This window comes from Cetorhinus maximus, chromosome 20 (genome assembly GCF_964194155.1).
Source record: "Cetorhinus maximus chromosome 20, sCetMax3.hap1.1, whole genome shotgun sequence".
Lineage (NCBI taxonomy): Eukaryota > Metazoa > Chordata > Chondrichthyes > Lamniformes > Cetorhinidae > Cetorhinus > Cetorhinus maximus.
Genome location: NC_135898.1, coordinates 29,698,792 through 29,711,259, shown reverse-complemented (window position 1 = coordinate 29,711,259; position 12,468 = coordinate 29,698,792). Strand labels below are relative to the sequence as shown.

The 12,468-nt window shown below is 42.4% G+C and overlaps 1 protein-coding gene across 2 annotated transcripts in view; it reads left to right on the top strand.

Annotated features, from left to right (window-relative positions):
* Positions 1-12,468, top strand: part of rufy2 (RUN and FYVE domain containing 2) — a 91,362-nt gene that overhangs the window by 18,277 nt on the left and 60,617 nt on the right. For both annotated transcript variants that reach the window (XM_078565831.1, XM_078565830.1), the window contains 5 exons: positions 748-812; positions 1,435-1,500; positions 5,439-5,508; positions 6,288-6,389; positions 11,598-11,714. In XM_078565831.1, the coding sequence (XP_078421957.1) occupies positions 748-812; positions 1,435-1,500; positions 5,439-5,508; positions 6,288-6,389; positions 11,598-11,714 (420 nt within the window). The remainder of the gene's footprint in view (positions 1-747; positions 813-1,434; positions 1,501-5,438; positions 5,509-6,287; positions 6,390-11,597; positions 11,715-12,468) is intronic.

Genomic DNA, 12,468 nt, shown 5'->3' with positions numbered 1-12,468 from the left:
AAAAAAAAAATTGTGATCTCAGAAATTGTCATTGTGGCAAACCGTGCTATGGTCTGTGTAAATAAGATTTCTCCTGCTACTGGCCTGAAAGATGTTCCACTCCTGCTGTGGAGGGTGGCAGGCATACAAGGGATTGTAAGGCTTGCAAGCATGAGGCCTTGTTTTCAATTAACCTGTCACAGATGTCAATAACAAGACTGGTATTAATATGTGATCAACTGAAATGTCCTTCCCTTAAATGTATAAAATAAGAGGTTAGTGAATCTAGAACACTTTGCCAGCTCACGAGGGTCTCTTGAGTCAAAGCACAAGTGGACCTGGGTTTGATGCTGGCCAGGGTTCTGTTTAGTCCCCACAGAGTCGGCACAACTGATGTCAGTGTCCCTGAGCTAGAGAAGTGTCCGCTGTCATTTCCTCTGATCTTAATTCAGGCACCCTCATTGAAAGCACACATGGGTGTTAGCTGAGGGTGAAATGGGGCTCAGCTTTGACTTCTGTCCAATCCCTGCTTGAATAAGCTGCTGGAACACAACTGTCCAGCTCACTGAGGATTCACGGGTGGTACGTGGTGTAGTTACCTAGCACACACACTACCTTCAGCAGAGAAGAGAAAAACTTCCAATACTGTATAGGGAAATGCTGTGCACAGACTCCAGAGGCCCATATTCTACTGGTAGCTGGAATCAAAGCCTGCGCTTGGGTATGAGCCAAAGGCATAGTCTCAACTTGTTCTCACTTCCTCCACAGGTTGGAGTCATTGACTTCTCCTTGTACCTAAAGAACGATAATGACAGCAACGGATGCTTTGAAAGGTAATACTCGCAGACGTGGAATCCAAACGGTTCATCACAATTCGGGTTTGGTGGGAATGGTTCTCAGTGGAAAGAAACTCCCACAGGTAACTATTTGAAAATCTCCCACTTAGTGGTGAGGATTTCTCAATTCGCTGACCCACATGCTCACCTGGGTGCATTGCTGACCCATGCTCAGCAGGGTGAATTCACTGACCCCTCGCGCTCACCCGGGGCGACTGCTGGCCCTCGCGCTCACCCGGGGCGACTGCTGGCCCTCGCGCTCACCCGGGGCGACTGCTGGCCCACGTACTTGCACAGAGAAAGATGTCCTTGGCATGTAGCCTGGTTGTGATGTTAGTGGATTTCTGAGGCAGTGACCTTCAGCAATCTAATACTGCAGTAATCTTCAATGTCACAAGGCATTGAGGATGGTTGTTCCAGTTTCCCCCTCATTACTATTGACAACTCCTGTGGAGTCAGTGTTAAAACATTGAGAGGTTACATCGATGAAGAGATGATACTCTTGGATATGGAGTTTGATTTGAATTAATTTTAGCTCGCATTGTAAAACTCATCTATGGAGTTGTTTTTGTATTTTGTTTGTTTCTCTGATGTTCTCCAAATTGTGCCTTTCATTCAGAGATGGACAGATCGCTGCGATGCTGGACCAGAAAAACTATGTGGAAGAACTCAACAGACAGCTGACGTAGGTTCCTGTCTGAATGTTGATCTCTGCCTCACGCTGGAGGAGGCAGCCCTCTCTGTTTTGTACATTAAAGGCCTTTGATTTTTAAAGGGCTGTAACCATTTGTAGAGTGAATTTGAAATTGGGTGTAAATTCATAATCTCCAATCAAGGCACCATTTGTTCTCTATTTTGTTTATCTCTCTCTCTCTCTGCTCTGCAATTCTTGAATGTATCAAGCTGTCTGTTGGAAAATTGAAATTCAGCATTCATGTATTAGCATGTACCTGTTGAAATTATTTATTTAACTTATTGGACCTTAGTCACCTTCCTCTTAGATATTCACCACAGCAAAATACAATGGTCAAGTGCTCCTGAAGGTTATATCTTAGTACCTTTCATTGGAACAAATTACAATACTTCATTCAGTGACATCAATGTGGTTTTCTATTCCTAAAGTGTAATATTGTGAAGAATATTCTGATTGAAGTTATGATCAAGTTATTATGGAACATGGAATTAACAGGAATGTTACCACAAGAAAGCGAGCGTGTTAGAACAAGGAATGTAAAGAGTTCAGTAAAGGAAGTCTCAAGTTGGGAAAAATGCATTTCAAGTGGTTCGGTACTGGATTGACCTTCCTCATTACGTGTAGGTAAATGATGTGGGGAATTGAGAGCAGAGTTAGCATTTGTATTGACACAAGTGAGTGTGATGGCAGATTGTGAGGAGGATTGTGAAGGACTATGGGAGATTGAGGTTGGCTGCTAGATGGGGCACAAGGAGACGAGGTTATTAAAATGGCAGAAGTAGTTGAGGCTTAGTATTTAGAAGCTTGGATTAGAAAGACAAGGTTGAACTAGTGCAAGAACATAAATAGGAACTGGAGGAGATCATTCAGCCCCTAGAGCCTGCTCCGCCATTCAATAAGATCATGGCTGATCATCTTCTGTTTCGATTTCCACATTCCCATCTGACCCCGATAACCTTTGATTCCCTTGCCTAACAAGAATCTATCTACCTCTGCCTTAAAAATATTCAATGACCCCGCCTCCACCACTTTCTGAGGCAAAGAATTCCAAAGTTGCACAATCCTCTGAGAGAAAAAAGTTCTCCTCTGTCCTAAAAGGGCAAACCCCTAATTTTAACAGTGCCCCCTAGTTCAGGATTCACCCACAAGAAGAAACATCCTTCCGACATCCACCTTGCCAAGACCGATCAGGATCTTGTATACTTCAATCAAATCATCCCTTCACTCTTCTAAACTCCAGTGGAAACAAGGCCAATCTGTCCAACCTTTCCTCATAAGACAACCTACTCATTCCAGATATCAATCTAGTAAACCTCCTTTGAACCGCCTCCAGTTCATTTACATCCTTCCTTAAATAAGGAGACCAAACTGCTCACAGTATTCGAGGTGGGATCTCACTGATGCCCTGTACAACTGAAGCATAACTTTTTATGTTCAATCCGTCTCATAATAAAGGATAGCATTCCATTAGCCGCCTTAGACGTGAGTTAGGTCTGAGTATTGTTATCAGAAGGAAATAAAGCCAAGCAGGATGTCCTGGATATTATTAGGGACCATGGGTTGCTGTTAGGAATTCTGTGTGTTGCATTGAAAGCAATTTCCCCATGTCGCTGCTCAGGGCAAGTTCAAATATCTGACAAGTGTCATTGAACTGAAATGATAACACTGCTTCCCTCTCCATGGACCTGATGAGTATTTCCAGCATTTTCTGCTTTTATTTTTTAAAAATGGGACATTTTGTAGAAAAAGCTGGACAGCTGATTTGATAGATCTGTTTAAAATGATGATGAAATAGGGCAGTAGATGGGAGAGGGTTATTTCCAATGACTGAGGAGTCTATAATGAAAGGATGTTGATATAAGAGTAAATGCAAGACGTTTGGGAAAGAGAGAGCGACATCTAAATACAGAGGGTTGTGAGACCGTGGAATAGAAAGTCTGGGTTAGTGATTGAAAGTGAGACCATGCCAACATTTAATAATTCCAATCATGGTTGAAGGAAAGGGGGACAAAGAGATAAAAACAGAAAATGCTGGAAGTACTCAGCAGATTAAGGAGCATCTGTGGAGAGAAACAAAGCTAACACTTCAGGTCGGTGGCCTTTCATTAGAACCGAGGAAAGATAGAAACGTTATAGGTTTGGAGAAAGGGGAGGGGCAGAAAGAACAAAAAGGAAGGTCTGTGATAGGGTGGAGGGCAGGAGAGATTAAAAAAGGTTTCATGGTAATGGGTGAAGCAAAGGAACAAAATATGTGTCTAGATGAGGGGTGAATGGCAGGTTAGCAGCTGTCCGAATGCAAAGTGAAGGAATGAAACAAAAAACACCAAATCAGCAAAAAAAACAAAGCAGATTAGGGACAGAGATGATCTAAAATTGTTGAACTCACTGAGTCCAGAAGATTGTAAAGTACTCAATTGGAAGATGTGCTGTTCGAGCTTGGATTGAGCTTCATTGTAACATTGTGGCAGGCCAAGGATGGAAAGGACAGCGGAAGTAAAGTAGAGAATAAAAATGACAGGTGACTGTTAGCTCAGGGTCACGCTTGTGGACTGAATACAGGTGTTCCACAAAGCAGCCACCCAGTCTGCGTTTGGTCTCCCCAGTGTAGAGCAGACCACATTGTGAACAGTGAATACAGTGTGTTAAATTGAAAGAAGTACAAGTAAATCACTGCTTCACTTGGAAGGAATGTTTGGGGCCTTGGATGGTGAGAAGGGAGGAGGTAAAAGGGCAGGTGCTGCATTTCCTGTGCTCACATGGAAAGGTGCCGTAGGAAAGGAAAAGGGCTTTTGAGGGTGACTGAGCGGTGGACCATGCTGTCTCGGAGAGAATAGTCACATAGGAATGCTGAAAGGGGAGAGAAGAGAAAGATGTGATTAGTGGCATCATGCTTGGGAACATTGATACTCCAGGGGCATTGACAGTGTGACTGTAGCTCTGGGGGTATTGATGGTGTGGCTGCACACAGAGCATTTTGACATTCTGACTATGGCTCTGGGAGTTACTGCCAACATGACTAGCTCGAGCATTTTAACAGTGTGATGGTATCTCTGGGGCATTTTGGCACTGGCTGTAGCTTGGTGCAGGGGAGGGTATTGACAGTGTGACTGCAGCTCAGGGTAGGGGGTGGTATTGACAGTGTGACTGCAGCTCAGGGTAGGGGTGGTATTGACAGTGTGACTGCAGCTCGGAGTAGGTGGTGGTATTGACAGTGTGACTGTAGCTCGGGGTAGGGGGTGGTATTGGGAGTGTGACTAGCTCAGGGTAGGGGGTGGTATTGACAGTGTGACTGCAGCTCAGGGTAGAGGGTGGTATTGAGAGTGTGACTAGCTCAGGGTAGGGGGTGGTATTGACAGTGTGACTGCAGCTCAGGGTAGAGGGTGGTATTGACAGTGTGACTAGCTCAGGGTAGGGGTTGGTATTGACAGTGTGACTAGCTCAGGGTAGGGGGTGGTATTGACAGTGTGACTGCAGCTCAGGGTAGGGGGTGGTATTGACAGTGTGACTGCAGCTCAGGGTAGGGGTTGGTATTGACAGTGTGACTAGCTCGGGGTAGGGGGTGGTATTAACAGTGTGACTGTAGCTCGGGTGCGGGGACTGGTGGTGCTTTGACTGTACAAAGAGGAAAAATACTAATTTTCATTAGTGCCCAGTGGGAATGCGCACCCAAATTTGAGTGCACACTTGCTATAATTTTCTTGGAAAGTTTGGAACATTCTGGGCGGTGCGGCCAATACTTCCAAAATATGTGCTCCCAGTGGACAAGACCTGTCCCCCACATTCCCACCCCTGATGGATTTACTGAAATTATCCCATAGTTTAAACTCTCAAATTATTACTGTCCAGTTATCTCTTCCAGTGAACACTTAGTATAGCCTTGACTTATTTCAACGAATATATTAATGCAATTCTGTGTTTCTAACTTTCAGTTCAACGGTTGGCGGTCTGCAGGGCAGAGTTGATTCACTTGAGAAGGCAAACTCTAAACTAATTGAAGAGGTAGTGCTTTTAAATTTAAGTTTCTTTAACATTCTCTATTTTTTACGTGTTTCAAACTTTCAGCCACATCTAAGGGAGAGACTCGACATTCTAACCAGTGAATATGGGGAGTTGGTTGACGTTATCTTCACACTGCTGGATATTTATAAGGCATTGACTGTTAGCCGTTTGGTAGTACAGAACTTGAGTAATGCTGAAAAAAGAGACATATCTAAAAGCTTAGACATGTCTCTTTTTTTCAGCAGTATTGACAGTTCTTAAGTCTCCATCATTCAGCCGTTCTGTGGACCCATGCTGGAATGTACTGTCATACTACTGCACTCTGTCCCACACTGGGATTACTCCAGGTGGTAAAGTTTGACACTATACTAGGATTACTCCCGAACTCCAAACTGATATTGGCTCATGCGAGAACAGGATTATTCCTGGATCCCCAGGGATAGAAGCCCACAGTATACCACGAGACGTCCCGGTGCAGTGTTTGCTGTATCCTCTTGGAGTTCAGGAGAAATCCTGGTGTACTGTATACTTGCATACGAAGCTGAAAATTTCGAAATGAGGTGACGATCTGTCAGATTTAATGTTTTTGGCCTGGGCTGTGTGTGGCCTCTGTTCTACACATTGCAGTTAATGGAGCTCTATTCTCCATTGTTTGAGAAAACTGAAGTTGTAGGAAATGAGTGTAAAGTAGCAATGTTCAATGAGAGCCCATAACCACAATAGACAAATATAAAGAGAAAGTTGTGCTAAATTCTAACTCTCTTTCTCTCCCCCCATAGTTAGCAATCGCTAAAAACAGCATAATACGATTGCAGGAAGAAAACCTTCAGTTTCGAAATGAAAATATCCAAATGTTAATGAAAACCCAGCAACATCTGGAGGTACATATGTGAGTTCCTCAGTCTCAATGTGTTGCTTCAAAGATTCAAAAATAAAACTAAAGGCACAAAGCCTTTCTGCCTCCATCTCGCCTCCACCTCCCCTCGCTCGCGCCCTCGTGCCCCCCACCCTCAGGCCCTCACCTCGCGCCCGCGCCCCCAAAAAGATGATTTATTAAGTACTTACGAAGCATGATTTTGACACATTTAGAAAGTTGGAGGATAGTTCCGTAGACGATTACATAATGGAATTCAGTAGACTATCAAAGATTGCAAAAATTCCATCTAGAAATTCCCGAATCAGTGCTGGTGTTCAAGTTACTAGACTGTGCCAAAGTATCGAATATGGACAGGCTTCTAGTTCTAACTGGAGTTAAGTTTGCAGAAAGACATGCACACTGCTAGAACAGATGTCAGAAGCTCTTTGTAAAAAAAAAAATTCCTCGGCAAACCTTCCGGCAGCGTTTGTCTCACAAATGAGCCATTTGGCGGTAAGACAGTAAATGGCGGATACAATGTTAACGGGATGGTGAGATAGTTTAGAAACAGGACACAGGCATCAGTACAAAAGGAGATTTGTAACTGGAAACAATGGGGACAGGAACACCTTGGACAGTTATGGCAGGAGAGAAGAATTAGGGATTTATGACACAAGAATGAACCCCAGAAATGCTCAGGGTATGGTCAATCTGTGTTTTAGGTGCGATTCAAAATACTATTTTGCAATAAATTGTCCTAAACAATATAATGTGCTCCAAATTGAACATGAGACAGAAGACTCAGAAGAAGAAGATGGAGATAGTGACCAAAGAGAAGGCGTTGTATTAGTTGTAAGAAGCTTCAGCCCGGTGTTGAATGTCTTGGTGGCAGAGACCTTCAACTATGCAGTGCTAGATAGCGGTTGCACGTCTACAGTCTGGAATAGACTGTTTAAAATGCTATCTGGACTCCTTAAATGACAAGGACCGGAATAAGGTTAAAGAATTTGAGAGTTTTAGATGTGGAGGTGATAATACCCTAAAATCTTTAAAAAGGGTAGTGATTCCCTGTAAGATAGCTGTAGTCAATCTTTTCATCAGTACAGATGTAGTGTCTAACAAAATACCATTACTACTGAGCAGACCATCGATCAAGAAAACACAAATGAAGCTGGACATGGACAACAACGAGGCCATTGTATTTGGGGAAAATCTGTGGATTTACAATTTACGCAATCTGGACACTATTGCATTCCTTTAATGAAACCTAACTTTTCTGCTAAGGTGATTAAAGAAGTCTTAATGCCAGAGGATTGGAATCTGGAAGACAAAAAGCAAATTGTATTAAAATTGTATCAGCAGTTTGCCCACCCTTCTTCATGAAGATTAAAAATTTTACCAAAAATTGTTCCCCTTGATGGAGAATTCTAGAACCAGGGGACATAGATTCAAGATAAGTGGCAGAAGGTGTAGGGGGGACATCATGAAGAATTTTTTTACGCAGAGGGTAGCGGGTGCCTGGAATTTGCTGCCCAAGTTGGTGGTAGAGGCAGAAACTCTAAACTCTTTAAAAAGTACCTGGATCTGCACCTAAAGTGCTTACAGCAGGGTGCAGGAAGGTGGGATTAGAAAGGGCAGCTGGGTGTCCTCGGGCTGGCATGGACAAGATGGGCCGAATGGCCTCCTTCTGTGCTGTAACTTTTCTATGGTTCTATGGATGCAGGAATAAGAGATGGAGAGTACGTAAACTTATAGAGGAGATAAGCGGTAGATGTGATATATGTAAGAAATACAGAAGGACACTGTCACGGCCGATAGTGAGTCTACCTTTAGTGAGGGATTTCAATGAAGTTATGATTATGGATTTAAAGGTATGGGATAAAGAAAACATTTTTATTACACATTTTGTAGATTTGGCAACAAGGTTTAGCCAGTCAACAATCATATACAGTAAAGAAAAGAAAATAATTGTGGATCAGGTAATGGAGAAGTGGACAGGGACTGGATTGGGACCACCAGTGAAATTCCTCACTGATAATGGGGGAGAATTGGCTAATGACGAGTTCTGGGATATGTGCGAAAACATGAATATAATAGTTATGAATACAGCAGCTGAAAGCCCCTTTAGTATCGGAGTGTGTGAAAGGAATCACGTGGTTATGAGATGCCTCGTAAAATATTGGCGGACAGACCAAGCTGTAAATTGATGTCAGCTCTAGCATGGGCTGCCCATGCCAAGAATTCACTGCAGATGGTTGGGGGCTATAGTCCATATCAGTTGGTTTTTGGTAGAAACCCAAAAATTCCTTCAGTCCTGAATGAACATCCCCCAGCTTGGGAGGGAACTACGATTAGCACTACCTTTTCTGAGCATTTAAATACACTACACACGAGTAGAAGAGCGTTCCTTAAAGCCAAAGTTTCAGAAAGAATGTGGCGAGCTCCAAGACACAATGTACGTCCATCGGAAACTATTTTCAATCAGGGAGACATGGCATACTATAAAAGAGAAGGACTTAATGAGTGGAAAGATTATAAGTAAGGATGGTAAAACAATCATTTCACAACATGGGAACCAGACTACTTGGAAACACTCGAGGTTAGTTGGCGTGGACTACAAATTTACAGGTTAGGAAAGTGTTATAGGAAGGGATGAGGAACCATGTACTTCTCATACCCATATGTTGCATGATTGTGAGAACCAGGTTGTTGATGTTGACAGGGTATCTAAAGATGGAGACAGTAATGCGGATGAACGAGATGAGGCAATTTGTCCCAGAGGACAACTGCTGAAAGCTGGCATTAAAGTTACATACTTGCCAGAAGGGGCCAGTCAGTGGCGGGAAGCAACGATCGGAAGAAGAGCAGGGAAGGCCACTGGAAAATATTTAAAGACTGGTTAAATGTACAAGATAAAGGACTGGAGGTTAGGCCTATGGATTGGACATGAAGTACAAAAATAGAAGGCACGGAAACACAGTATCAGTTCAGACAGTGGTTTTGGGAGTGAACATGCCTCTAGGAAGGGACTGCAAACTGTTGAAAGAACATCTATAAATGGGAGAGGGAGATCAGTAACAGTCTGGAGATTGATAGAAGGCAGGTTAGAGGATGTAGCTTAACAAGGTCAAGGAATATGGCACAGACTGGTAACGCTGCAAGAAGCAGAAGCCCATATGATTGAGAAGTCTTAGCTTCAAACAAATTAGATGATAAATTAATTAAGGATGCCAAACAGCAAGAACTACATAGTTGGAGAGAATTTGGGGTATACACAGAGGCGCCAGATAGGGGACAACCAGCTCTGTCTCATAGATGGAAATGCATGGAAAAGGTGCTTCCTGATGGGACTTATAAAGCTAAAGGCAGGCTAGTGGCACGAGGGTTTGAAGAAAAATTGGATGACTGGGATATAAGTGTAGGTTCACCTACGGCAGGGAAAGTTATGCCGACGATCTTTTTAGCTCTTTTAGCTACAAATGCTTGGGAATGTAAGTCCATTGATATTAAAGCTGCTTTTTCCCTTTGGGATGGGAATCTAAAAAGATATGAAGAGTTGTAAAAATTGGAACACCAATTTAAAAGGGAAACTTTTCTCCATCCACCAAAAGAGGTGCCAAACGCAGAAAGGACTCCCTGGAAGCTAAATAAATGCGTATATGGTTTAAATGATGCCTCCAGAGTTTGGTATTTCTCAGTGAAGTCAGTTTTGTAAAAGTTGGGCTGTCTTCAGTTGGAAGCAGACCTGGCAATGTTTTTTTGGCACCATGGAGGGAAACTTGCAGGCATCTTTATGATGCACGTAGAGTTTTTTTGTGGGGTGGTAGTAGCGAATTTGAAACAGTTGTCATTAATGGGCTCAGAACGGAGTTTAAAATTGGAAGTCAGGCTTCTGGTGCGTTTAAGTACATTGGATTGGAAATCAGGCAGAGTAGATCACACATCCTTTTATATCAGCAATCCTACTTAGAGAACGTAAATCAGGCAGAGTAGATCACACATCCTTTTATATCAGTAATCCTACTTGGAGAACGTAAATCCCATTGCAATTAAACATGGCAGGGCCTCTCAAAGATACAGCAGCTTCTGAAACGGAAAAAGAGGAACTCCAAAGTCTAATTGGGCAATGCGATTGGCTAGGCAAACAAACAAGGCCAGACGTCAGTTTTGACATTTTGGAATTGAGCACAAAAATGAACGATCCCAAGGTTGAAGAAATCATTCGCGCAAACAAAACATTGACAAAATTATAAATGGAGCAGTGTGTTTTGAAATTCCCATCTTTGGGTGATCTTAAAAAAAATGAAACTGATTATGTTTAGTGATGTGTCTTATGCAAATCTGTGTGATGGATTTTCAAGTGCAGGAGGATTTATAATATATCTCACGGAGGGAAAAAGCCAAATGCTGCCCTCTGGCATGGGAATCTAAAAAGAAATGAAGAGTTGTAAAAAGTATGCTGGCAGTGGAGACTCTTGCCCTTGTTGAGGAGGTAGATATGGCATTCTTTATACCAAAGATACTGGCAGGAGTTTTAAATGGAAAAGGGTATTCAGGAATGGTACCTATCGAATGTGTTATAGATAAGTCACTTTGGGAAATTGTTCACTCTATGAAGCACATTAACGAGAAGAGTTTGCGAATTGACATTGCAAGCTTAAACCAGATGCTTGAGAATAAGGAAATTGCCAAGATCAAATGGATTGATAGCAGCTACCAATTATCTGACTGTTTCACCAAAAGAGGAGCGAGCTCCAAGAAGTTACTAGAGATCCTCAAAGAGGGACGTCTTTTTCTTTAAGAAAAAAATACTACTTTTCTGTGGACATATCTATACATGTGTTTTTTTTTGAGGAGGGGAATAAGGTCAATTTATTGAATGAAAAAATGTATAGAGATGTTTGTTATTACCATTTTTTGTATGATTATATAAACTTAAGGGTTATTTTCTTTGTAAGAAGAGGGGAATCTGTTAGGGAAAGAAACAGTTAAAGAAGCTCAATTGCTAATTATTAGGTTATTTAACTAAGTATCCATTTGGCTGTGTAAAAGGTATAACAGCTGAGACTAGTTCTCTCGGTGGAAAGTTTTGTGACGAGCAAAAAAAACTCTGAAGGAGTCTGTCTTAGTTTCAGTCTTCATTTCTAAACAACTATTGGAAACTTAACAGCTGTAATCTTGCAGCTGCTACTTGTTACTGCAATTTAACTCTCAGAAGATGTTACCTCTTCAGCTGGTGAAACTGGATGTGTCTGCGGAACTCGAGACCTACAAGGGCAGCCGGCAGGGGCTGGATGACATGTTCACTGAGGCTCGGAGACAGCTCAGAGAGGAGTCGCGCATACGTCAGGTGTGTGTGTCCTTTAGATGATTGCCGTTCAGGTTGCGGTTTCCTGTGGATGCCAATTGTGGATTGAATAGAATGCCTACAAAAGTCATAGACCGGTTACTGGCTCCCTTTCTGCCCTTTATGTATATTACTGAGCTTGACCGTCTCTAGGGGTGAACTTACTGTCCACAGGAAGAGCCGTTCTGGGTCATCTTTATACATAGACATAATTCAGAGAGGCAATCAAATAAAGACTAAGAAATAATAAGTGGGGAGTGAAATGGCAGAAGGGTAAAACCTGATTCTACCTCTGTCATATTACAGCTAATCCATTGCAACAATTCCATGTTGATTAAACAGTGCAGAAGGATGAAAGGGATCAAAATTGGGGACCTGCTGGAGCTCTGAACAGGTCTTAGAAGAGTTAAGGTATAGATTGGGTTTTCACTCATTACTTTAATGTGAGGAGGAATGTTATAAGGTTGGTGCGTTGAGGAAGAAGTTTGAATGTAGGGGCACTATGACTGATGGTGGAAAGGAGGGAGGAAGAAATGCACTTTAGGCAGAGTCATGAGTGGAATGTACAATGCAGCATTCATACTTTTTGGGGGAGCTTTAATTTAAAGTTCCATTTCCTTTATCCTGGACTTCCACCACCAGAGGGAGTAGTTTCTCCCTAATTATCCTATCAGATCCTTCTAACATTCTAAACCCCTTGACTGGACCATTCCTCAATCTTTTAAACTCAAGGAAATAAGAGTCAACTTTGTAACCC